The sequence below is a fragment of the Dasypus novemcinctus genome, chromosome 9 (assembly GCF_030445035.2).
Source record: "Dasypus novemcinctus isolate mDasNov1 chromosome 9, mDasNov1.1.hap2, whole genome shotgun sequence".
Taxonomy (NCBI): Eukaryota; Metazoa; Chordata; class Mammalia; order Cingulata; family Dasypodidae; genus Dasypus; species Dasypus novemcinctus.
The window spans coordinates 8,513,562-8,537,799 of NC_080681.1; the positions used below are offsets into that span (position 1 = coordinate 8,513,562).

A 24,238-nucleotide genomic window follows, 5' to 3' on the forward strand; every position below is an offset into this window, starting at 1 on the left:
GTGCACTCCTTGCGCGTGGGGCTCCCCTATGCGGGGGACACCCCTGTGTGGCAAGGCACTCCTTGCGCGCATCAGCACTGCGCATGGGCCAGCTCACACGGGTCAAGGAGGACCCAGGTTTGAACCGCGGACCTCCCATGTGGTAGACGGACGCCCTAACCACTGGGCCAAGTCCATTTCCCAAAACAAAAAACTTTCTACATGTGTATTTATACATTTCAGAAAACAGAGCAGTCAATTTAAATACTATAAATATTATTACAAGGGCATTAAATTATTAAGACAACCAATCATAATTACAGACTTTTTAGAGGTTAAAGATCAGTTCGATAGGCCACAGCAACAATTTCTGAAGTCAGGGTGTCTTATGAGACTCTTTATTAGAAATAACATTTGCAAGGAATGTCTTATGACACAAATTAGTATCTGCTTTTCTGACACCACAGGGGAAGAGTAAACATTTCTCCTTATCTTGCTGAAATTTCTTTCACAAAAATTATGAAGACTGTGGTTTTCAATGCCAAGTCTCTGAAAGTCATTATTTAGCAGCAATGGGAAAAACAGGTCTGAGAAATTCAAAACTTACCATATAGGGAAGGGAGAAAATCAGATGATATATGCAACATGACACATATAAAGCTTTGCATCTATGCTGCCTGACTGTAGATTGAGTGTCCATAAAGATCTGCATTTTCTAATTATTGCAAAATTTTGCATGCGGTACCAAAGGGGCACACCAACAGGGTGGCAAATGATATGGATATGTGGACAATGACTGCAGGGAGCTCTAGGGATGCCACTGGCAGGGTAAGGTCTGCCCGTGTCCTTAATTGGCTCACAGGAACCACTACCTACTCCCAGAACAGTGTATTACCAGGCCTCTCAGGTTCAGGTATGGTAATAAGACTGCTATCCTATCTGTGTGGTCTGGCCATAGCAATGGGCATGGTCCTGGCAGAGAGTCTCACAGTAAAATGTCCAAGTCTCTCCCTTACCAGAGTTCATGTAGTAACGGCAGGAACATGGCCCGGTGGGCTGGAGTTGGCACTTGGGTCCTGTTGGGATCAGTTGGGATGTATATACCCTGAGAAAGGCAGAAGTAGAACAGCTAATAGAGGAAGACTAAGAGCTGAGAATAAAGCCGGTGAGACCCAATATTGCTATCTGACCCAAAGGGCAAGAGTAAGATAATAAAGAGGAAATGGAGCCAAAAGAAAACAAAGACCACATGGAAATCAGATCATAAGGGAAATAAGGCAGAAAAAGCAAAGAGGTCCTGGGTGCTTGTGTCATTTCCACAAACACAAGTACAGGGGCTTATCCTATTGGTTTATTGGTAGAGGGATGTGGATGAGTTAAGATGGCTCATGGATTAGAACTCCTTTCAACTTCATGCTTCCACATCTAGAAGTTAACCATATTTGTGCCTATTCTTCTTCCCTCTAATTAAAGAGAATGAAATGTCCCTTATTCTCTCCAAGTCCAGCTGTTTCACCTGGCTTCTTGATCTGACACCCCATAATTTCATTCAACATTCAGCAAGGATCTAGCTACGTTCCATCTCTTCCTGACCCTTGCTCCTTCCAATTGTTCCCCTACCCTCGTGTACCTCTTTCTTTAATGGTTCCTTCTCCTATAAAGCCTATAAACATGCTCAAGACTTTCTCAGAAAAACAAAAACAGTGGGGAGCCATTGTGGCTCAAACAGTTGAGTGCCTGCTTCTCACATGGGAAGGTCCCAGGTTCCGTTTCTGGGGCCTTCTTAAAAAAAATAAAAAAAAAAACAAAAGCAAGCAACAAGCAAACAAATGGAAAATATAGCTCAGGGGAGTCAATATGGCTCAGTGGTTAAGTGCTGTCTTCCCACATACAAGATCCTGGGGTCAATCCTCAACCCCAGTACCTCAAAAAAATAAAAAAATAAATAAAAATAAAAATAAAAATCCTCCCTTATTGCTGTATCCTCTTTTAACCACTACTCAACTCAGAGGATTAGTCAAGGGTTAGAATTTTGCAAGTGGCATTTGACCTAAGAGAGAACCAAAGGAATTGGGAATGCCAGAGAAATGATGGTTCAGATTACCAATCATAAGTGTCCAGTTTGTCAAAGAAGGAAATTAGACCATGAGAAAAGGGTCTGATAGGTAGTGTGATGGTTAATTTCATGTGTCAACTTGGCTAGGTTATACTGTCTAGTTGTTTGGCCAAGGAAGCACTGGCCTTATTTTTACTGTAAGGATATTTTGTACATCAGGTGTTCTTAACCAGGGATCCACGGAATTCTGTGGAAATCTGTGGAAAGATTTCAGGAGGTCAGTGAGCTTAAATTGAAAAAAAAAAAAAATCAACTTATTATCTTTATTTTCTCTGACATCTAACCAAAATCTAGCATTTCCTTCACTTATGAATGTGTGCAATAAATAAATTACAGTAGTATTCATTTCACCTGACTGGCAAAGGTGAAACAAAAAAGACTGAGAATCCCTGTTGCAAATGGATTTAAATTATTGGTCAGCTGATTGCATCTATGAAGGATTACATCTACAAGCAACAAAGGAGATTCCCTTCAGTAATGAGAATGTTCTTCATTCAGTCAGTCAGAGGCCTTAAAGTAAGAACTGAGGATTTCAGAAGTCAGAAAGAAGAACCTCTAGCTCTACTTCAGCTAGCCTGCTTCTGGAATTCAACTTCACATTCACCAAGCTTCCCATTTGTGGCCTGCCATAAAGAATTCAGACTTGCCAATCCCCATGGTCAGGTGAGCCAACTCCTCAATTTTCTTAATATTATATATACATACCTTCTCAGGTCTATTTCTCTGGAGAACTCTGACTAATACAGGTAGGAAGAATATGGATAGATCCAGAAGTTGCAGAGCTAAACGAGGTAAAAAAGATGGTCATGGGAGATAGAGTTGCAAGAACTGGACGGACAGAAACAGGTTACAGACAAAGAGTTAAACATTAAAGTTTAAAATTTTTGATACAGGACAATTCTTAATAAATGACCCAGGATGTAGCCATATTTAGCCAAAATAAATTAAATATCTCTACAGTCGAGGAGGCCAATGAAGGACAGACCATTGGATGAATGAGTCATCCACACAGACATGGATGTCACTCAAGATGAGAACAAAATACAGGGTAATTAAAAAGACTGGGGGAAGGGGATGTGGCTCAAGCTATTGGGCACCCGCCTACTACATGGGAGGTACCGGTTGGGTTCCTGGTGCCTCCTAAAGACGACGAGCAAGACAGCGAGCTGACACAATGAAATGATGCAAAAAGGCCACGAGAGACACAGCAAACAGGGAGCAGATGTGGCTCAGGCGATTGGGCACCACCCTCCCACATGGGAGGTCCTGGGTTTGGTTCCTAGTGTCTCCTAAAAAAGAAGACAAGCAGACAGCAGGTGCAAACAATGGGGTTGGGAGGAGAAAAAATAAATAAATGAACTTAAAAAAAAATAAAGACTGTAGTTCCTAAAATCTTCTAGGAATAAAGGAGAGTACCCAAGACAGAAGGTCACTAACTGAAAACAATGAGGAGGGGTAGAAGATTCTTCAGCTGGGGGATATAAACGTCAAATAAAGAGATTTAATATAAGAATGGGAGAATAATTGCTTAACACTACCACTGAGGAGTTGAAATGACCAGTCTAATTCTCAGCCCTAAAGTGGGGTGGGACATAGAATAATTACCCTGCACTGAGAAGGTAGCAGGCGTTGTGGTGGTGTCCTTGAAGGAGAGCTATTAGGCGAGATGACCTAAGGTCGAGAAAAGACCGATGGAAGACGGTCCCTGTATCTGGGTGGGAAAAGATGACGGCTTCAACTATCCGTAGCAATGAGAATGCAAAGAAGCAAAAACCTGTATGTCCTAAAGATATAAAGGAGATGGACAGCTTTGGTAACTAATTAAATGTCAGGTATAAATAAGAAGATTAAAGGATGACTTACAGAATTGTTTTGGGGAAATAGGTTTATGTGCGCTCTTTACTGAAATAATCTCCCTAAAGGCAGACTTTGTGTCTTATTCTTTGCCCTGTTCCCAGAGACTAAACAGTATCTGGAACAGAGAAGGCTCTCCAAAAATAGTTATTGAATTAATGAATGAGAAAGAACAAAGCTTCACATACAAGCTTGACAAGGAAAACTTTACAAAAGTCACTGTAGTTCTGATTAAATTAACTTTCAATTTATTAATTGAATTAAAACAGAAAAGGAAAAAGCAAGAGAAAACCGGACGCGCCCAGCCACAATTCAGCCGGGCCACTAGGCTGTGAAAACAAGAAAGCCACGGGCGCTGCCAGGACAAGTCTCCGGCTCCGCGCAAGGCGAGGCCGCTGCCCTTCTCGAGGGGTCAATGTGCCGACAAGTCTGCAACTGCGCACGCGCAAAGACCGCGGCGGCCAAGGCGCCTTTTAAACGTGCCCGGAAGTGACGTCTGTCACGCAACACGGGTTCAGGAAGATCCGAGCGAATCGCGTAGGGGAGCAGTGCGGGGTGCTGTGGTCGTGCGGCCGCTATGAGCTGCACCATCGAGAAGATCCTGACAGACGCCAAGACACTGCTGGAGAGACTGCGGGAGCACGATGCGGCCGCCGAATCGCTGGTGGACCAGTCCGCGGCGCTGCACCGGCGGGTGGCGGCGATGCGGGAGGCCGGGGCAGCGCTTCCGGACCAGGTCAGGCAAAGGATGGGGGTCGCGCCCTCGGGTTCTGCACATTTCGGGGGTGGCGGGCCAGGAAAAGTGAGAGCTCAGCCTGGAAGCTATTCCTCCTCTCAGAAGGCGGGGGAAAGACTTCGGCGGAGTCGGGGCTGAGAACGCTGTCCTCGTCCTCCGACTCCTACCTCTTCAGTTGCATCTGCCCTGTTTTCGGCGCACTTAGTCTGTCTGTCTCTGTCCAGTGTCAAGAGGATGCATCCGATATGAAGGACGTGTCCAAATACAAACCTCACATTCTGCTGTCCCAAGAGAACACACAGATTAGAGACTTGCAGCAGGAAAACAGAGGTTAGTCAGGCATTTTTGTGGAGTTATGACTTTTTTCATATCCAGCAACAGTTCAAAATTTTTGCAGAACTGCCTAACCTGTGCACAAAACTGCACATCCTATATATTTTTCCAGGTCAGTACTTTTAATAGCAGCGTTATCCCGTGCAGGCCCAGTAACAATAAAGTTTGTTAGATTACACTTTTCAAAGTCATCTGATTTTTTTATGTATAGGCGGCGCAGCAAAGAAGTGCCTAATAGAGTTGAATTCTTGCATGATCTATTTAGGCACCTGAGCTGGTGGCTTGCATGACAAAAGAGTTCATATCCCCAAGGGCTTAAAATTTAAGATTTAAATATTAATTTAAATATTCATTAATATTAAAATGTTTTATATTCTTGGGCAAGGTGGAAGAAAGTTATGTTATATATTCTTAACCTTAATGAGTACATTATTAATGATAGTAGTATTAATAGTTTGTATATCAGTTTGCAGAAGGTTTTCACACGTATCATCACAATGTGTTCTTGATCTTCAATTTTGAGGTTGGCAAGCCAGGTATTTATTATTACAAGATTGCACATAAGAAATAGGCTCAGGGATGTTAAATGGTTTGCCTGAGATTATTAAGCTACTAAATCACTAAACTGAACTCAAACCCATGTTTTCTGATTTTACATCATGTGTTGTTTCTACTAGACTATGCTGGCTGTCTAGGAATTATTTTTCACACAGACCTTAGTTGTTCAGTTTTGTGGACTTAAACAGTGATTTAAAATTTTGGATTCACAATATCTTATGGACTGTCATAAAATTCCAACTATTAAGAGTTTGTTCTTGGGAGATATCTCTCAGACATCACTGCCAAGTTATTTTATTGTTTGATAGAGCTGTGGGTTTCCTTGGAAGAACACCAAGATGCCTTAGAACTCATCATGAGCAAGTACCGGAAACAGATGTTACAGTTAATGGTTGCTAAGAAAGCAGTGGATGCTGAACCAGTCCTGAAAGCTCACCAGTCCCACTCTGCAGTAAGAAACTTTGATGAATTCATTCTAAATGAACTAAATTGAAATCTGGACATTGGTTTAGATTTGTGCTTGTTTTCCATTTGTGTTTATCACATCCACTGTTTATTTTGCTATGGCCTTGAAAAGATAAATAGAAGGAAGGGGATGGGAGGCAGCTTAGGTCCTTTTATTTGAGTTCAACAAAGGTTCCTCTACCTTAAGATCTCCTTTACCTGGAAGATGTTAATGAATACTTAGCTCTTCCAGTAAACACAATGCCATTTAGCACTGATGATGCTCAGTGAAAACTTGGTTGAATATTACTTAAACATTTCATGAAACTATAAGCTCCTTGCTTGTAAGGAACATGAATTCATCTTTTATCTCTAGAATGATACCTGACACATAGCAGGCAGTCAAAAACCTTCATTAAACTGAACAAGGTTTTACTAGAGAGTAGTATTGTGTAAATGTATATAGTTTCTATACTTAGAATACTTACCATTTAACTGGAGAGATTCAGGAATTGTTCTTATATTTATAGATTGTTTTATAATTGCCATGGTATATCCACATGTATTAGAGTAATCTTGCACTAATAGATTGAAACCTCACTATTTGTACAAAATTAAGTTTCATCTTAGATTCTACAGGAATTGTTCTTATATTTATAGATTGTTTTATAATTGCCATGGTATATCCGCATGTACTAGATTAATCTTGCATTAATAAATTGAAGCCTCACTATTTGTACAAAATTAAGTTTCATCTTAGATTCTACTGAAAGCATTATACTGACAACAAAACCTTAGGGAATGGAGATAGCTAATTTAAATATATGAATGTCTTTCATCTGTAAGAGGAAAATAAATTTTCTCTGGTCTGGAGGAAAAACCTGGGACCAATTCATTGAGCCTTGAATAAGACAGAGTTTAGCTAATATAGAAAAACTTTCTAAGAGAGATGTTCAAAGATGGAACATGGCACTCTGGAATGTGGTAAGCTTCCTATCAAGAAAAGTGTTCAAATTTAGGTTAAAAAGCCACTTAGGGCACTTGTTCAGCATCCAATGGGTGGTTAGCCTAGATTTGATCTTTTGAAAACAAGAATTGTTTGTGAATATAACAAGGCTACTTTATTATGGCTTTATCCCTGAGGACTCTGATTATAGTGAAATTCCAGTATAACCCCTGTAGCACAAACTAAATGAACTTTAAAAAATCATAATGTATACTTGTCCATCACAAACTTCATATTTGTACAAGATTAGTTTTCACATTTTTTCCCTTAATATCTTCACAGGAAATTGAGAGTCAGATTGACAGAATCTGTGAAATGGGAGAAGTGATGAGGAGAGCTGTTCAGGTAGATGATGACCAGTTTTGTAAAATTCAGGAAAAACTAGCTCAATTAGAGGTAAGATGGTTGCTCTTTTATGTTCACAATATTTCAGGGAGTTTTCATAGAGTCTGGAAGGTATGTCCTTACTCTCTGGTCAGGGCAATATATTGATCTTTTTTCTGTGTGCTCATGATTTACAGTTAAAATCCTTCCATCACCTTTTCAAGAAAGGAAATCTTTAAGTAGCAAACAATGAAAATACCAACTACCAATTGGCCAGAAATGCAGTTATCATATTGGAAAGATGGAGAGAAGGAAAGGGACAGGTTACACATGCACTAAAATCCCGTATCTGCCATAATAGGAAATCAATAGATAATGTCTAAAATTGATGATTAGGAGATAGCAGTACAGGCATATTATTTAGAATTATGGAAGTAAATACCAAAAGAAATAAGTAAAAGTATTAAAAGTGGTTGTCTTTGGGGAGCAAAGCCAAAGGACTGCTATTTGCTTTATAAGCCTTATCATTCTCCTTAATATTTTAAAAGCTATTTACCTGTAATGTTTTGATTAAAATAGAAATACATTACAAGAAAGCCCTGGTATAACACTCTTAATTTGAGAGAACGTAAAAGCATTAAGAAAAAATTTTTCAGCAGATGATTTAAATGCTGCTTATTACAAGGTACTATTATGGGCCCTTCAAGAAATACTGAAGAGAAAAGAACTCAGAGTCTAGTGGAGAGAATTACTTAGATAAATACGAAATGGTATATAAGTACCAGGAGAGAGATATAATGTAACTGAGGAAAGTGCTTCACTTGGTAGATGATATATTGAATCATGGGCTCTGACCACTTGGTGAAGCCTGAAAATGCAATGGTATACCAGATTTCCTGCAGAGAAAATAAGGATGAAGAATACGAATTCCTTATCTGGAAAGCAAAGGGAATGACAAGATCCCAGATAGGAATAATTAATTAAATGGTAGAACAGCCTTGCCTGTGCTATGCCTGATTGACTTCAGTTATGGAAACAGTCCTGTGAAAACAAGGGACAAATTTCCCTTCGTATTGTAAGTGAGAAAGCTTTGGATTCAGACCCCAGCAACACCATATTCGAGTTACGTGCATATGGTCAAGTTTTCTTTTGAATTCTGTGAGCCATAGTGCCCTCCTTTTAAACAGAATGTGAATGTAGACAGTGATACCTACCTTGCAAGTTGCTGTAAGCTAACATAAGTAAGGCATCCACACAGTGCCTGTCTACGTGCTCAGTGAGTAGTTTCTTCTCCCCCTTTACTTCCATTCTCCAAAACTTTAGGACATCTAGGAGAGAAGACAGAGCAGAGTGAAGCGATCATTAGGAATTTAAATGACAGAGGAAACCATAGCAAATCTTTGCAACCATGAAGAGTATGACAAGCAGTGAATTCCTCAAATAGAAAGGGACCTTGTTTTATTCCTCTTTGAAGACCTTACACTTGACATTTAGAAATTACTCAGTAAATACTTATTATATGAATAAGTAGTACTTTAGGAAATCTAAAAATACCTGAAATTAACATATATGTTTTTCCCCCCAGCTTGAAAATAAGGAACTTCGAGAATTATTATCCATCAGCAGTGAGTCTCTTCAGGTCAGGAAGGAAGATTCAATGGACACTGCATCCCAAGCTGTCAAATAACTCAACTTCTGAATGATGGCTAGAGATTGTCTTATCAAGGAAGATCTCGCCTCAGACATGATTTAGTATTGATTAAAGGTACCAGATGGCAGTTTAGAATTGCTGTCAGTATCAGCTGTCCACAACAATTTTCCATTGTGTTACTGAGAATAATACTGAATCTCACTATCCCTTTCTCCAAGAGAGTTCTTCATTTCTGAGACCTCAACTTATACAAGCTGTGTTCTCAGTTCATTTTTTTTCACATCTCTGAAACTTAAAGCATTTCATTAGAAGCCAGCTGTTTTATTTTATATAGAATTGTAAAATGAAATTCTAAAGCATTTTTAAAGGAAATGTGACTTTCTAAATCTATTTCGCATAAGTCTAGATTTTTTTTTCCCATTTGACAAAAGTAATACAATCCCACATAATTGGATCAGCAGATTCTCTGATTTGTAAGATCATTCACCTTCTCTGAAGTTTGAAGTCTCTCTGGTGCTAAGAGTTGGCCCTTTGTAGTCTGGTCTATAATCACTCTTAATTTGAGAGAACCTACTGCTAGTCCCAGAAAACATACTTTAAAATAAGTCAAGTCTTTTTTTAGTGGTGGTATTGTTGACATAGTGTTCAAAGAAGGCTGAGATAGTTGTCCTAATATGTATGTATGTGCACACATGCGTGCTTAGCTCAAATGTCAAAAGTAGCATTCTATTAAAATAATAAGTCGTCAATTTTTCTGTCTTGTCCAACTAGGAAATCTTCAACTTAGGTAGTTCACCCTGTGCAAAGAGCACATAATAGATTTATTCACATTAGTTCTTAGCTTATATATAACTTTCATTTTATCGTTAAGTACCACTTAATTAGACCTCTTTCATTACTAGCACTAGTAGTTGGCTTTATTAATCTATTTTTAAAGGAAATAAAGTTTTTTCACCTAATGAGAATTACTTTAGTCAAAATGCTGTGCAATAACAACAAAGCACTGTTGAGATTGAAATGCTGGGTGGTCAACTAGGCTCACTCATCAACTCATTCCCATGTCCCAGTTTACTTGCATTTCAGATTCACAAATTACTTCATGTTGTACTATCTATTTAGGTTTTACCACAAATAGTTGAAATTATGAATGCAATAAACTTGTCAGTATTTTCCAGTAACATTAAGCACCAAATGCATGGGAGAGATACACTATTAGAGCTTTTTGTTAGTGCTTTAAGTGATGTGAAATTTCTTTTGTACAGCCATAAAGAATTAACCCACCTGAAAAAATGAAATCTCTCCAAGATATCCTAACAGCCTTTGATTCTAGTAAACCAATGGGCTTTTCCTAGAGTAGTGGGCCATAATGAATAGGTATATGTCATCTGGTCTCACAAGTTTTTATTCTATATCCTGTATAGAATTGAACTGAAAAGCACTTCCATCCCAAAGTAGGCAGTTTTTATTTCATTTCCCAAGAACAAGGAAACGTTTAGTCCATCCATTTGTCTTGAATTAAGCCCTATTACATCTCAGGTCTCAAGGTAAATCTGTATGTTAACTCTTCCCCCTGGGAAATCAAAAGCTTAAGAATGTAACAGTAATATTTTAGGGCTTGGCTCCCTGCGTTATATAAATTCTGGGTGGTGTTAATGATATGTAGATAACATATAGTTAGAAAATTTAATGGGAGGGGTGAATACTTTTGACTTTGATTTGAGTGGACCATTACATTTGCTTTTGTTGTGGATGAAGTAACTTGACTGATCTGCAAATTCTTAGTACAAAATTATCTTTTATAATAGAAACTTATTTGGAGATGTACTAATTTTACTCAGTAATGAGTCTAATTATTAGTAAGTACAGAGTTATTTCCCATAAATATAGCACCCTTATCAAGTAGTCACAATGAGAGTTTTCATAAATTTGTAATTAGTACAATGTATTCAGTAGGATAACGATACAAATTGTTGGTAAAATGGTTTTAGAGGTTTTCTCAATTCATGATTACAAATCATAAATTATAAAATAAAAACTAGGTTTGAAAGTATTTTGTAAAATGTTTAAATATGACTATATATACGTTTATTGCTTTGACTTATACTACATTATGTATAATTTGATTTCATTGTCTCTCAAAAATGTGGTTCACTGACCTACTGAAATGGAAATTTGGTGGTGGGGTCCAGGAATTTGTATTTTAATAAGCATCCCAGAGTAACTCCTAAGGAAACTAGTATGAAAATATCTAGCCTACTGTGTGCCAGGAGTTACGAATAGAAAAATGAAAAAAGGCATTCATACTGTTTTCAAAGAAAAGTTGGTAGGAGAGACAAACAAGTATGCATGTAATTACAGTGTAGTGTGATAAACCAATAGGATTTAGAGAAGGGGCTATTTGAACTTGAAAATCCAAATAAATGGGTAGGAGAACGAGGAAAGCTTGGTGTCACAAAAAACAAAGGGTGGATAGTGTTGCCAAGCTGACATTTAAGTGTTTTACTATGTGTTAGGTACTCTCCATTTCAACCATATACCTCAGATACTCAGGCACAAGGACGTTGTTATTTGTCCAAATTGGAAACGAGATTCAAACCCAGGCAAATTATTAACCACTAAATTACACTGCCTTCAAATATCAAATATTGCAGAGTTCAAATGATTGTTAATTAACAAAATCTATTTTTATTCATAGTGCAAAAGAAATGCCATAGCCCATATTATCATGCATGCAGTGAATGGGGTCTTAACTAATATGATATAATTGTTACCTCTTTTCTAGAGTGAGGTAGCTGAGAGTATGTGTGCATGCAACCGAAAGGAACACTGCCTAATCAGTAGTCCTTACTATATACAGGAAAGGGTGCTGTTCTGTTTTTCAGATCTGCTTTCTTAGCATGCTGGCTTTTATTCCTTGTGTCATTTTGCGGTCACAAGAAAGTTGCTGCTATGCTGGATGTCATGTCCATGTCTAAGGCAGAAAAAAATTGGAAATGGCCCATGCCAGCTATATATATTCCCTTTTACCAGGAAAAGCAAAGCTTACCCAGAAATTCTAATTAGTTTTCCCCTTGTCTGACAAGTCATGTGACCACTTCTAACGGCAAAAGAGGCTGGCCTCAAATAAAACCAGTATTCTATTAGCAAAGAGGAAGAAATATGACAAAGCAATTAACAGTGTCTGGCACAAGTTCTTTTACATTGAATACTTGCATTGTCTTGAATGAAAACAAGTGTTTTTGGCTGAAAGTATAATAAGGTAATGTAACCAAGAGAATGAACTGTGGCAGACATCTCTCTCTCTCTGTTTTTTAGCTGCCCAGTACCCAAGTTCTCATTCTCTGTTTAGTTTGTTTAGAGAATCCCTTACCTTATGAGGCATAGCCTTCCTCCATCCTAAAGAATATGAAAAGGTCCCAGCACCTATTTTCCTGACCTTTGTAGCTAGGAAAGATGCAGCTGCCTTAAACTTTAAAGTTAGTGATACAAAGAAGCAGGGAATCATATAGAGTCCTTGGAGTGGTGGTGGCAATAGCACAGGCTGGTACATTCAGCTCCATAGAGGAGTAGCAGAAGTGGTTCAAGGGAAAACATCTACTATCCAGTGTCAGCAAGGTCAGTGGTTTAAGCTGCATTGTCTGCCTAACAGTGGAGACAGTGGGGCCTTTACTTAAGCAATTCTCTGACATTATTAGAGGCTGTACAGCCTCTCTAATTTGGGTTTTTTGGCCATCCCAGAGATCCTGAGAGTACATAATAAGTCTTTTAATAAAAGAATTTTTTTGTTAAAATTACCCCCAAAATTAAAAATAAGCATAATTTTAAAAACCATATGAATATAATTTTGTCAACACTTTATACATAATTTTGCACTTATATTTTTTAATGTAACATTTGACCCATAAAAGGATAAATGTGTCAGCCAAATCACGTATTACTCATTGCTTAACAATAAGAACAATAACAGTATTTCGCATTTCTCTTAAGTTCCTCTATCCCTCCCCACCCTTCCGATCCCTCTTTTTAATACTTTTGTCATATATATAAAAAGCCTAAACTACGTATGTATCCCTAAAATGACAATTACTTTTGCCACTTTTTGAATTTCATAAAAATGTATACTGTATGTAGTCTGTGAGGATTTAGTTTTTTCATTCAACATTGTTTTGAAAATTTATCCACTTTGTTGTATGTGATTGTCATTCATTCATTTTCATCAATAAATAATATTCCATTATGTGATGACACAATATAATGTTAGGGGATACATATATAATAAAGATACATTTTTTTAAAACCTCGTAGTTATTTGACTTTCCTAAATTTTAATTTGCCATCTACTCAGACACATTTCACTGTAATTTATTATGTTGGAACAATTTCACCCAACATTTGCCTCCACCCTCCTAGAAGTATGTACAGAGTTGATGGAAATAAGTTTCTGTATGTTATTTTCTATTATTCACTGTTATTTCCTATTTTAACATCTCTAAAATTGGGATATGTTTTACTCTGATAGGAGCTGTGATGTGGTTGGTTCTAAGCATGAGTAGAATGGGTTTGCTTTTCTGGTGGCATGAATGAACAAAGGCAATCCCTTGATAATTTCAGTCAACAAATTGTATAAAGAACATCTGAGACAGGAATATGAGTTTTGGCTGTTTTCTTTGAACATAAAAACCTTGTTTTCTATTATATTTACCACATCCACTGTGATAAGTTCTTGTAAGATCAGAACACCAGCATAAAAACTTAAAGTATGGCTGCATTAGTTTTCTATTGCCATATAACAACACAAATTTAGTAGCTTAAAACAATACACATTTATCACACAGTTCTGTTGGTCAGAAATCCAGGCAGGGCTCAACTGAGTTCTCCTCTTGGGGTCTCACAAGGGATGAAATTTGAGGCTTCAGGTACTCTTCCAAGCTCACCTGGTAGTTGGCAGAATTCATTCCTTTGTAGCTGTTGAACTCATGTAGACTGTCTTCAAGCCCAGCAAGAGAGCATCTCTGGGAAGCAGACTTGGCCCAATGGATAGGGCGTCTGCCTACCACATAGGAGGTGCACAGTTCAAACCCCGGGCCTCCCTGACCCGTGTGGAGCTGGCCCATGTGCAGTGCTGATGGGTGCAAGGAGTGCCGTGCCACGCTGGGGTGTCCCCCGCGGAGGGGAGCCCCACACGCAAGGAGTGCGCCCCGTAAGGAGAGCTGCCCAGTGTGAAAGAAAGTGCAGCCTGCCCAGGAATGGCGGCGCACACACGGAGAGCTGACACAACAAGATGATGCAACAAAAAGAAACACAGATTCCTGGTGCCGCTAATAAGGATAGAAGCCATCACAGAAGAACACACAGCAAATGGATACAGAGAGCAGACAACGGGGGGAATTAGGTCAGGCCCAACCAGAAAAACCTCCCCTTTGATGGACTGATTAAAGGACTTAATTACATCGGCAAAAGTCCTTTTTGCTATATAAGGTAGTATAATTACAGGAGTGAAATCCCCTCATATCTACAGGTCCTGCCCACACTCAAGGGGAGGGGATTATACAAGGTATAATCCAGTGTTGGTAAAATCCTGAGGGCTATCTTAGAATTCTGCTTACTACAATGGCTTTTAGTAGCTTGGAAGAAAATCCTACAGACTTAATGTAGAAATGCTGCATCACCACTGTTCTTGGTGATCCTAGGGTATTTCTGTGTAGAAAAACCTGGACATCTATGAGCCAAAGTGAAATTCAGCAATATACAGGATAGTCACACAGTTTCAAGGTTTCTGCCCCCAAATATTTAGTAATTACAAAGGGAAAACAAATTTTACCATGGAGAATTTTGGCAGACACCACTTTACCCAACTGATCGAGATTAACTAATAATACATTTCAACATATGCCCCCAATGTGATGTAATGAGAAGCTCACATCACCTCTGGTATGCTTCCAAATAGTGAATCACCTCAATCTAATCAAGAGGAAACTTCAGAGAAACCAAATTGAGGGATATTCACAAAATAACTGACCAATATTGTTCCAAGTGTCAAGGTCGTGAATGACAAAGACCAAGGAACTGTCACCAAATGGAGAAAACTGAGAGATAATATGTAAATATAGTGTTGGATCCTGGATTTGATCCTGGAAGAGAAAAAGGACAGGAAAAACTGATGAAATGTCATGTTTTATAGTTAATAATACTGCATCAAGGTTAATCTCCTGGTTTTGAAAATTGTTCTATGGTTATGTAAGATATTAACACTTAGTTTGGAAGCTTGGTGATAAATTTATGGGAACTTTATTATTTTTGTGACTCTTCTGTCTAAAATTATCTAAAAAAAAAAAAGTATTCCTCCAGTTACTAATGAGGCTGAGAATATTTTCATGTTTATTTGCCTAAGCAGTTTTTTCTTTTTTTCTTTTTAATACAGGCGTTTGAGTCTTCCATTTTCCTTTTACTTGGCTTTTTCTTAGTTTTATGTATAAGTTCATTATATATTCATGGTATTAATACATTTTAGTTTCATATATTGAAAATATATATTCTCCGGGTTTGTTAATTTTTTACATCTTTTTTTTTTTTAAGATTTTTTAAAAAATTTCTCTCCCCTTCCCCCACCTCCAGTTGTCTACTCTCTGTGTCTATTCACTGATTCACTGTGTTCTTCTGTGACAACTTCTATCCTTATCAGCTACACTGGGAATCTGTGTTTCTTTTTGTTGCGTTGTCTTGTGTCAGCTCTCCGTGTGCGCAGCACCATTCTTGGGCAGACTGCATTTTCTTTCGCACTGGGTGGCTCTCTTTATGGGGCACAGTGCTTGTGCGTGGGGCTCCCCTACATGGGGGACACCCCTGCATGGCACGGCACTCCTTGCGCACATCAGCACTGCGCATGGCGCCAGCTCCACACGGGTCAAGAAGGCCCGGGGTTTGAACCACAGACCTCCCATGTGGTAGGCAGAAGCCCTCTCCATTGGGACAAGTCCGCTTCCCTTTTTACATATTTAAATGCTGCCTTTTGATGGACAGAATTTTTTAAAAAGCAAATTTATTACTGAAAAAAGAGATTCAGAAGAGTTGGGTTTTGTGAAGAAGCTTTAGGAATACCTTAACCAAATTATCTTGCTTATTTTTAAATTTTATGTACATAGAGTGACACATGAAAAATGTCTACATGTTTAAAAAAGCTTTTAAATAAGTGTAAAATAAAAATTATAAGTGATAAAAGTATTATAGTGAAAATGGCAATATATTTTCATTTTTGGTGGTATATAAAAAATGTCTCCTACAATCCATGCTGAAATTCAATAAAATAAGTTTAATTCATTCAATTAATATTTATTAAGAACTTATGATGTATGTCAATCACTGCCCTAGGTTTAGGGATTACGATGATGAACCAAACAGAATTTAAGATTACACTATAGTTCAGGGTAATAGGCAATAAACAAATTAGTAAATACGATAATTTGGGTAGTGAAACATCATATGAATAAAATAAAACAAACTATTATCATGGAGAGCTTGATAGTAATAGTGGCTACTTTTACTTTAGGAAAGACCTTTGTGAAGAGGTAGGATTTGACTTGAAACCTAAATAATGACAAAGTACCAGATATATGATGATTTGGAGAAAGAGCATTGCAGGGCAAAGGGAAGAGTAAGTCAAGGGTTCTGATGTAGGAACAATCTTGCAATGTTAGAGGAACTAAAATGACAGTGAAATTGAATTGTTGTGAACTACGTATTAGAGAATCATGTTAAGGCTAGATTATTTAGGTAAGGCCTTATAGACTGAGTTAAAAGAGTTTTTAAAATTCAGTTTGGATTTTATTGCAAGTGTAATAAGTATTCATCAGTATCTAATTAAAGTTTAAAATGTTCTTTTCCTCCGCCTTTTCCTTGGGCTGATTCCAAGAGCTACTTTTGTTGCAGCAGCTTAGCATGTTCACATAATCCTTTAAAAATTTTTAAATTTATTTTTAATTATGGTAAAATTTACACATAAAAATCATTTTCACCATTTTTAAGTGGAAAATTCAGTGACATTCAGTACATTAACAATATAGCATAACTTTCACTACTATATATTTTGAGGTTATTTCATCTTCCAAATAGAATCTCATACCAATTAAGCAGTAACAACATATTCCCTTCTCCCCTGACCCCTGGTAACCACTATTCTGCTTTCTGTCTCTACGAATTTGCTTATTCTACATATTTGTATAAAAGAAATCATACAATATTTTTCCTTTTGTGTTATAGTTATACTGTTGTGGAACACTCACCACCTTCCATTACTAAAACTTTCCCATCTCCCCAAACAGAAACCCTATACCCTTACACATTAACTCCCCATTCCCCCTGCCCACTGCCCAGCAAATTGTACTCTAATTTGTCCTTTTAATAGGGGAGTTAAATACATCGACATTTAAGGTAATAACTGATAAGGAAAAGATTTACTTCTGCCATTTAGCTATTTGGTGTCTATATTCCTTGTATGTTTTGTTCTTCAATTACCTTGTGACTGCCATTTTTTTATTTAGTTGATTTTTTGTACTGTACCATTTTGATTCCCTCTTCTTTCCTTTTCTCTGATTGTTATTTTCCTAGAAATTAACTTTTTAATTACAATTAACATCTTAAACTAATAACCTAGTTTGACTAGTATCAACCTAGTTTTAGTACTATACAAACTCTCTAACCCTTTATCCCATCCCTTTGCCTTTATATTGCTATTTGTCATAATATCTTTATACATTGGATGTCCATTAAATAAATATTAAATATGTTTAGACAATTGCCTGTTAAGTCATGTCGGGCGGGGGGAAGGAATGGAGTTACAAACGAAAAGTACAATGATACAGGATTTAATATTTACCTATGTAGTTACCTTTACCAATGTTCTTTATTTCTTCTTACAGCTTTGAGTTACTGTTTAGTGTCCTTTTATTTCAGACTGAAGGACTCCCTTTAGCATTTCTTGTGGGGCAGGTGTTCTGTTAATGAACTCTTTCAGCTCTTGTTTATCTTTAAATGTCTTATTTTCTCCATTTTTTAAGAATAATTTTGCCAGATATAGAATTCTTGTTTGACAGTTGTTTTTTATTAAGGACTTTAAATATGCCATCCCACTGTCTTCTGGTCTCCATAGTTTTTGATGAGAAATCCACGTTAATCTGATCCCTTGTATATGACAAGTTGCTTCTCTCTTGCTGCTTTCAAAATCCTCTTTGTCTTTGGATTTTGACAATTTTGCTATGTGTTTTGGTCTTGATCCCTTAGAATTTATCCTCCTTAGAATTTGTTGAGCTGCTTGGATATATACATTCATGTTTCTCATCAGATTTGGGAAGTTTTTGGTATTCCTTCATTTTTTCTTCCCCTCTTTTCTTTCTCTTTTCCTTCTGTGGTTTCAATGATGCCTCTGTTAGTATGCTTGATGGAGTCTCACAGGTCTCTCAGGCTCTGTCCATTTTTCTTGAATATTTCTTCTTTCTGCTCCTCATACTGAATAATTTCAATTTTCTTCAAGTTTGCGAATACTTTCTTCTGCTTGTTCAAATCTGATGATGAAACTGTTTAATTTTTTATTTTCAGTGACTTTACTTTGGATCTCCAAAATTTCTGTTTGGTTCTTTTTAAAACTTGTCATTTTGGTCGCTTTCCTGATTTCCTTTATTTCTTTGAGTATGGGTTTCTTTAGCTCATTGAACATATTTAAGACAGTTAATTTAAAGTTTTTGACTAATAGTTCCAATGCATGAGTTTCCTCAGGAGTGGTTTCTGGCCAATTCTTTTTTTCCTGTGAAAAGGCCATAATTTCCTGTTTCTTTGTGTGTTTTGTAATTTTTTTTTTTTTTTTTTTTTTGTCAAGAACTGGACATACTGAGTAGATCTTGTTATAACTCTAGAAGTTTAGCTCTGCTGCTCCTGGTTTCTCTGTTTGTTTTTATTAGGTTTGTTGTTGTGATTTTTGTGACTTTTCTAAACTATTTTTGCTCATAAATGGGGAAGGGAAGGAGGAAAAAAAACAGTACTGCTTTTTAAAGGCTCTTCCGCTGTTTCTGCATTAGGAGAAGGGGTATTAGAACAATGATTGCCCTCAGAGGCAGCCTACCAATGAAATGAAGTACCTAATGAAAAGGTATGCTCAGCAATCAGACCATTTAATGGGATTTTGAAATAATAGGTTCTTATAGCCCACCAAGGCACCAGGAGCCTAGACTGCAGTCCCCAGTGCTATTATGTGGTGGAAGGGAGGGAGATGGTGTATAGAGGGTGAAATTCACTAATATGTACTGTAATTTACCAGCCTCTTCCTCTAGCTCTTCCCTGGATGTTGCCATAGTGTTCCATTAGACTCCAGAGAGTCAAAATAGTTCAGACAGTTCCTTCCAGTTCAATCATTGTTTTAGTGGAGAGACTGATTCCTGGAGCTTCTTACTCTGTCATTTCCCCATAATCCTCTCTACATAATTCTTCCATTAAGGGCAGAGTCAACATTTTAAAGGGAAGCATCACACAAAGCCTTCATATTATTTCTTTTTCGATTTTAATATTTTATATTAATGTTATTCTTTTTATATTATTCTCATTTATATAATGCATTTTATGTGTTTAGGGACATGCTAATGAATAAAAGTTTTGGATTATAGGGTTCTAGGACCAAAACTTGCTTATCTATATTCCTATAGAAATAATAATTCTTTATGAAAGTTTTGCAGGTGCTCTTAACTTTCTTTGTCTATGGACCCCTTTGCCAGTCACGTGAAAACCACAAACCTTTTACTAAGTGCACATTATACTACACCATCACATCCCCACAAAAAAAATGCTTTTATGAATTTTCAATTCAAGCTCACGGACCCCCTGAAATCTTTTCGTGGACCCCTTGGGGTTCCGTGGACCCCTGGTTAAGAATCCCTGCTCTAGAGTGTTTTCCTTTTCTGAAACCTTGAACTGAACCCGCCTTATTATCTACTATTACCATAATTTTATCAAAGAAAGTCCCCTTTACTGACCCTAATTAGGAAGAACATAATGCCAGTATAAAGACTGTCCTTAAACTCTCGAATAAATTTAGCCTTATTAAAAAATAGTTGTACATTAAATTAATTTTTCTCATTTGATAGAAAACTGACAAAAATCTTACCCACCATGAGTCAAGAAAACCTTATAAATGTAAAAAGGATGCTTATTTTTTATTCTCAAATGGACTTGAGGGATTTTAGTAATTGTAGAGGAAAAAAAAAAACCTCATTCTCTATTTGTTTCTCTGTGAAGAAACATAAATAGGAATAAAGAAAAATAATTTATACAATTGTTTTTTTGCTGATGGTTGTTCCTTAGTAGACTAAACGTCTCCTCAAAATCCATGACTAACCTGTCAAGGTTAGACTACAGATGGTTTCCCATGGGCCTTTTCAAGTTTCTGCTTTAATTAAATTTAAGGCTTAAAAAAATAAATAAATAAACGCATAACTACCTTTTTCAGTGTTTTTATTTGACTTCAAAATTAATCTGAAAAAATTTTTCTGCCTTAAAATTGTAGTGACCTAGAAATGAAACCTACTGCTCTATTTATGGGTTGTGTTTGGAGAATGAATAAATCATTTTAATTAGTGATTTAAAGAAAATTACTCCACATTTTACTTTTTAAAATGCATTAGGAGATAAAATGTATGCTTCTAGTTTACACGTATTTGTATTTGGAGTTATATGTAAACTAATACTTATTTTGGATCAAGGAAGAATTTAAAGGTGTTTGAAATGAGGATAATGAAATAGTCATGTTTTTATTTTTTTAGCATCTTTTTTTATTCCCCCTCTCCCCCATTGTCTGCTCTTTGTGTGCATTTGCTGTGTGATCTTCTGTGTCTGTTATATTCTCATTAGGCAGCTCCGAGAACCCATCCTGGGACCTTCAGGAGCGGAGAGAGGTGATCATTCTCTTGTGCCACCTCAGCTCCCTAGTTCATTGCATGTCTTACTGTCTCTTCTGTGTCTCCTTCTGTTGTGTCATCTTGCTGTGTCAGCTCTCTGTGTGGGCGGCACCACTCCTGGGTGAGCTGCACTCCTGCTCGGGGAAGGAATCCTTGCGCAGGGCGGCATTCCTTGCGTGGCAGCACTGCACGTGGACTAGCTCACCACACAGGCCAGGAGGCCCTGGGTATCAAACCCTGCACCTCCCATATGGTAGGTGGAAGCTCTATCAGTTGAGCCGCATCCAATTCTCAATATGGTTTTGTTTGTTTGTTTTAAAGATTTATTTTATTTATATCTCTCCCCTTCCCTCCCCCAGTTGTCTGTTCTCTGTGTCCATTTGCTGTGTGTTCTTGTTTTTGTCTGCTTCTGTTGTCAGCGGCAAGGGAATCTGTGTTTCTTTCTGTTGCGTCATCTTGCTGTGTCAACTCTCCATGTGTGTGGCACCATTCCTGGGCAGGCTGCACTTTCTTTCGCACTGGGCAGCTCTCCTTACAGGGCGTACTCCTTGCGTGTGGGGCTCCCCAATGCAGGGGGAACCCCTGTGTGGCACGGCACTCCTTGCGCACATCAGCACTGCGTGTGGGCCAGCTCCACACGGGTCAAGGAGGCCCGGGGTTTGAACCATGGACCTCCCATGTGGTAGACGGACGTCCTAACCACTGGGCCAAGTCCACTTCCCTCCCACTATGTTTTAATAAGATTTTTAGAAGCTATGTGTAATGGTAAAAATAGAGACTTCATTCTTTTTTATTAATAGTATTAACAGAACTTAGGCAATTTTTTTTACATATCCTATTGCTGTGATATTTAATAATGTGTACACTTAAATCTAATTCTACTTTTTTTTTTTTTTTTAAGGTACTAGGGGTCAGAGATTAAACCTGGGACCTCATATGTGGGAAGCTGGTGTCCAACCCCTGAGCCATATCGGCTTCCCTGAGTTGATTTTTTTGTTTGTTTTGCTTGTTGTTTGTTTTTTGCTTTTCAGGAGGCACTGGGCACCAAACCCAGGACCTCCTTTTTGGGAAGTAGGAGCTCAATTTCTTAGCCACATCTGCTTGCTTCTAATTCTACTTTTAGACCAGTTCACATAACCTTGTTTCTAGTGCAAGAGTTCAGGGCAGTTTCTCTGTAACACTAGATGACAACATCCAGATTAGATCTATTGGATAGAAGTGGAATTCTCGAGTTAAGAATTGCACAAGGGAAACAAAAGTTTGTTTGAAATGTTTAGAGTTTGTACTTCCCCAGCAGAGCATTCCAGTTTTTAACAACTTCTCATGCTGTTGTCCAGTACTATTTATTCAGAACACTTTTTGAGAGTTGTCTAGCCAGACATTGTCAGGAATCATGATGCAAAGATGAACATCACAGCCCTGTCCTGAAGTATTATTAGCTAGTACAGTATTAACTAATAATTCAATAGTAAGCAATGAAAGCATTGAAAATGAAAATGAAGTGAGTATAAGTGCTTAGGAAAATTGGGAAGGCATCAAATAGAACAACGAGGCAACTCTGAGATGGTGTACATGGTAATGGACCAAAAGCAACAGACGTAAAGGAAAAACCTTGAAGAAAAACAGGATACAGGGGTTGAATGGGACCTCACATATATATTTTTAATGTAATATTATTACAAAGTCAATAAAAAATAAAAAAATTAAAAAAAAATAGTAAAAAAAAAAAAGAAACTATGTCTGAAGATACAAGTCAAAAAAAAAAAAAACAGGATACAACACTGTTTCCTCTGAAAATTCAAGGTGATTAACTCAGCATTAGAGGTTATATACTTTTTTTAAACTTTTTTTTTAATTTGAGAAGTTGTAGGTTTATAGAAAAATCATGTAAAAATTACAGCATTCCTATAATACCTCCTATTATTGACACTGTGCATTACTGTGGTATGTTTTTTACAAGTGATGAAAGAATATAAAATTGTACTATTAACTATAGTCCATAGTTTACATTAAGTGAATTTTTACCCTTACACCACCCTACTATTAACACCTTGTATTAGTATGGTACATTTATTATAATTTATAAAAGAACATTTTTATCTTATACTATTAACTATAGTCCATTGTTTACAATAAGGGTTCACAGTTAACTGTGCACCTTTCCTTCATTGCACTTATTTCAATAAGTATGTTTAGAAGTGTTTTTGTAATTATTTAATTGACATTAAACTGAAAGTTCCTTGAGAGAGGACCATATCTGTTTTGGTGTATACTGTATCCCCAGTGATGTCAGATGGGAGATGATGAATAGATATTTATTAAGAGTAAATAAAATGTATGGGAGAGTTCCCAGGAGAGTGACTGGTCATTTTTTATCCCATACTGTCAAATGAGAGAGCTTTCATCCCACCAGAGAGCTCTGCTGGTGTTTGGCAAGGGATAATTCATTGAACTTTTCTTTGACCAGAATTAACCATCTCCCACCTCCCCTCTTATCCCATTGGATGAATCATCCTTTTACTGATTTCAACCTTTTGGTTGGTGATTCAGCCCTTTTGATTACTTTATACAGTACATGTATCTTCTGGTAACTAAAAAGGCCAGCTAAAGGAGGATTGTTGGTTGTTGTTGTTTTTTTATTGATTATACAGGCTTGCTCACTCTTGTCCATCTGTTGCAAGCAGTATAGTCTCTGGGAAAAAAAGACGTCAGACTTCCAAGTTACCTTGCCAAAAAGTACTGATTAAATGCTACTGAAAATTCCAGAATACAGTAGACAACAGAAAGAATGTTTGCACTGTTCGTGAGGAGCAATTAGATTTGCGGACTTCGGGATTATCGCTGGAAAAAGAGAAATCCTTTATATGACATTCCTGAATACGTCCTCAAGACCGTTCGTCCTCAAGGTTTACCCCTGGCCTTGCTGCTGAAAGTACATTCAGGCTCGCGAAGACCAGAGACGCTGAAAGTCACCCGCCACCCCGCCCCTCGCGTCCCAGACACTCAGTAAACACAGATTGCTTTCCGCACCACAAGGGGAAGTGAAGCTAGGGGAACATACCACCATCTTAGCTGTGGTTAAGCGCAGCTCACTGGTTGGCGTCACTCAGCCCTTGCGCGCAAGCGTATAAGGCGAACGCTCCCCCACCCCACCGTTCCTGTGCACGCGCTGGGAGCCCGCAACTCTCGCGAGAGAAGCGAGATTTATTCCTACGTACCGGGCCGTGCTGCTTATGGCGGCGCTGGAGAGGGGGCGCTGAGCTGTTGGGGTGAGTACGACCTCAGGGTCCAACTGGAGGTA

General features: G+C 37.8%; 2 protein-coding genes and 1 long non-coding RNA gene across 6 annotated transcripts in view; 2 read left to right on the top strand and 1 right to left on the bottom strand.

The window, feature by feature from the left end:
- Positions 1-361: 361 nt before the first annotated feature.
- LOC131279687 (uncharacterized) lies at positions 362-24,075 on the bottom strand. The gene is made up of 3 exons (XR_009187086.1): positions 23,999-24,075; positions 8,565-8,678; positions 362-4,963 (listed from the first exon to the last, which is right to left on the bottom strand). It is a non-coding gene; the product is annotated as an uncharacterized lncRNA (long non-coding RNA).
- SIKE1 (suppressor of IKBKE 1) lies at positions 4,418-13,298 on the top strand. The gene is made up of 5 exons (XM_004462948.3): positions 4,418-4,685; positions 4,910-5,015; positions 5,885-6,027; positions 7,309-7,422; positions 8,936-13,298. Exons 1-5 carry the CDS (start codon positions 4,527-4,529, stop codon positions 9,035-9,037), a joined length of 624 nt encoding a protein of 207 aa, XP_004463005.1. The 5' UTR covers positions 4,418-4,526; the 3' UTR covers positions 9,038-13,298.
- The window catches only part of CSDE1 (cold shock domain containing E1), a 41,307-nt gene continuing 40,567 nt past the window's right edge, over positions 23,499-24,238 (top strand). For 2 of the 4 annotated variants that reach the window (XM_004462950.4, XM_004462951.4), the window contains exon 1: positions 24,098-24,206. The gene's annotated coding sequence lies outside the window, so the exon portion shown is untranslated. Of the gene's footprint in view, positions 24,207-24,238 lie in introns of all 4 variants that reach the window. The other 2 variants (XM_058303002.2, XM_004462952.5) reach the window with 2 other exon arrangements.

Excerpts from the sequence above, each read along its gene's own strand:
- SIKE1 (XM_004462948.3), top strand. The coding sequence starts at position 4,527 with ATGAGCTGCACCATCGAGAAGATCCTGACAGACGCCAAGACACTGCTG. Across the intron at positions 5,016-5,884 it reads CTTGCAGCAGGAAAACAGAG|AGCTGTGGGTTTCCTTGGAA; the intron begins GTTAGTCAGGCA and ends ATTGTTTGATAG. Across the intron at positions 6,028-7,308 it reads CTCACCAGTCCCACTCTGCA|GAAATTGAGAGTCAGATTGA; the intron begins GTAAGAAACTTT and ends ATATCTTCACAG.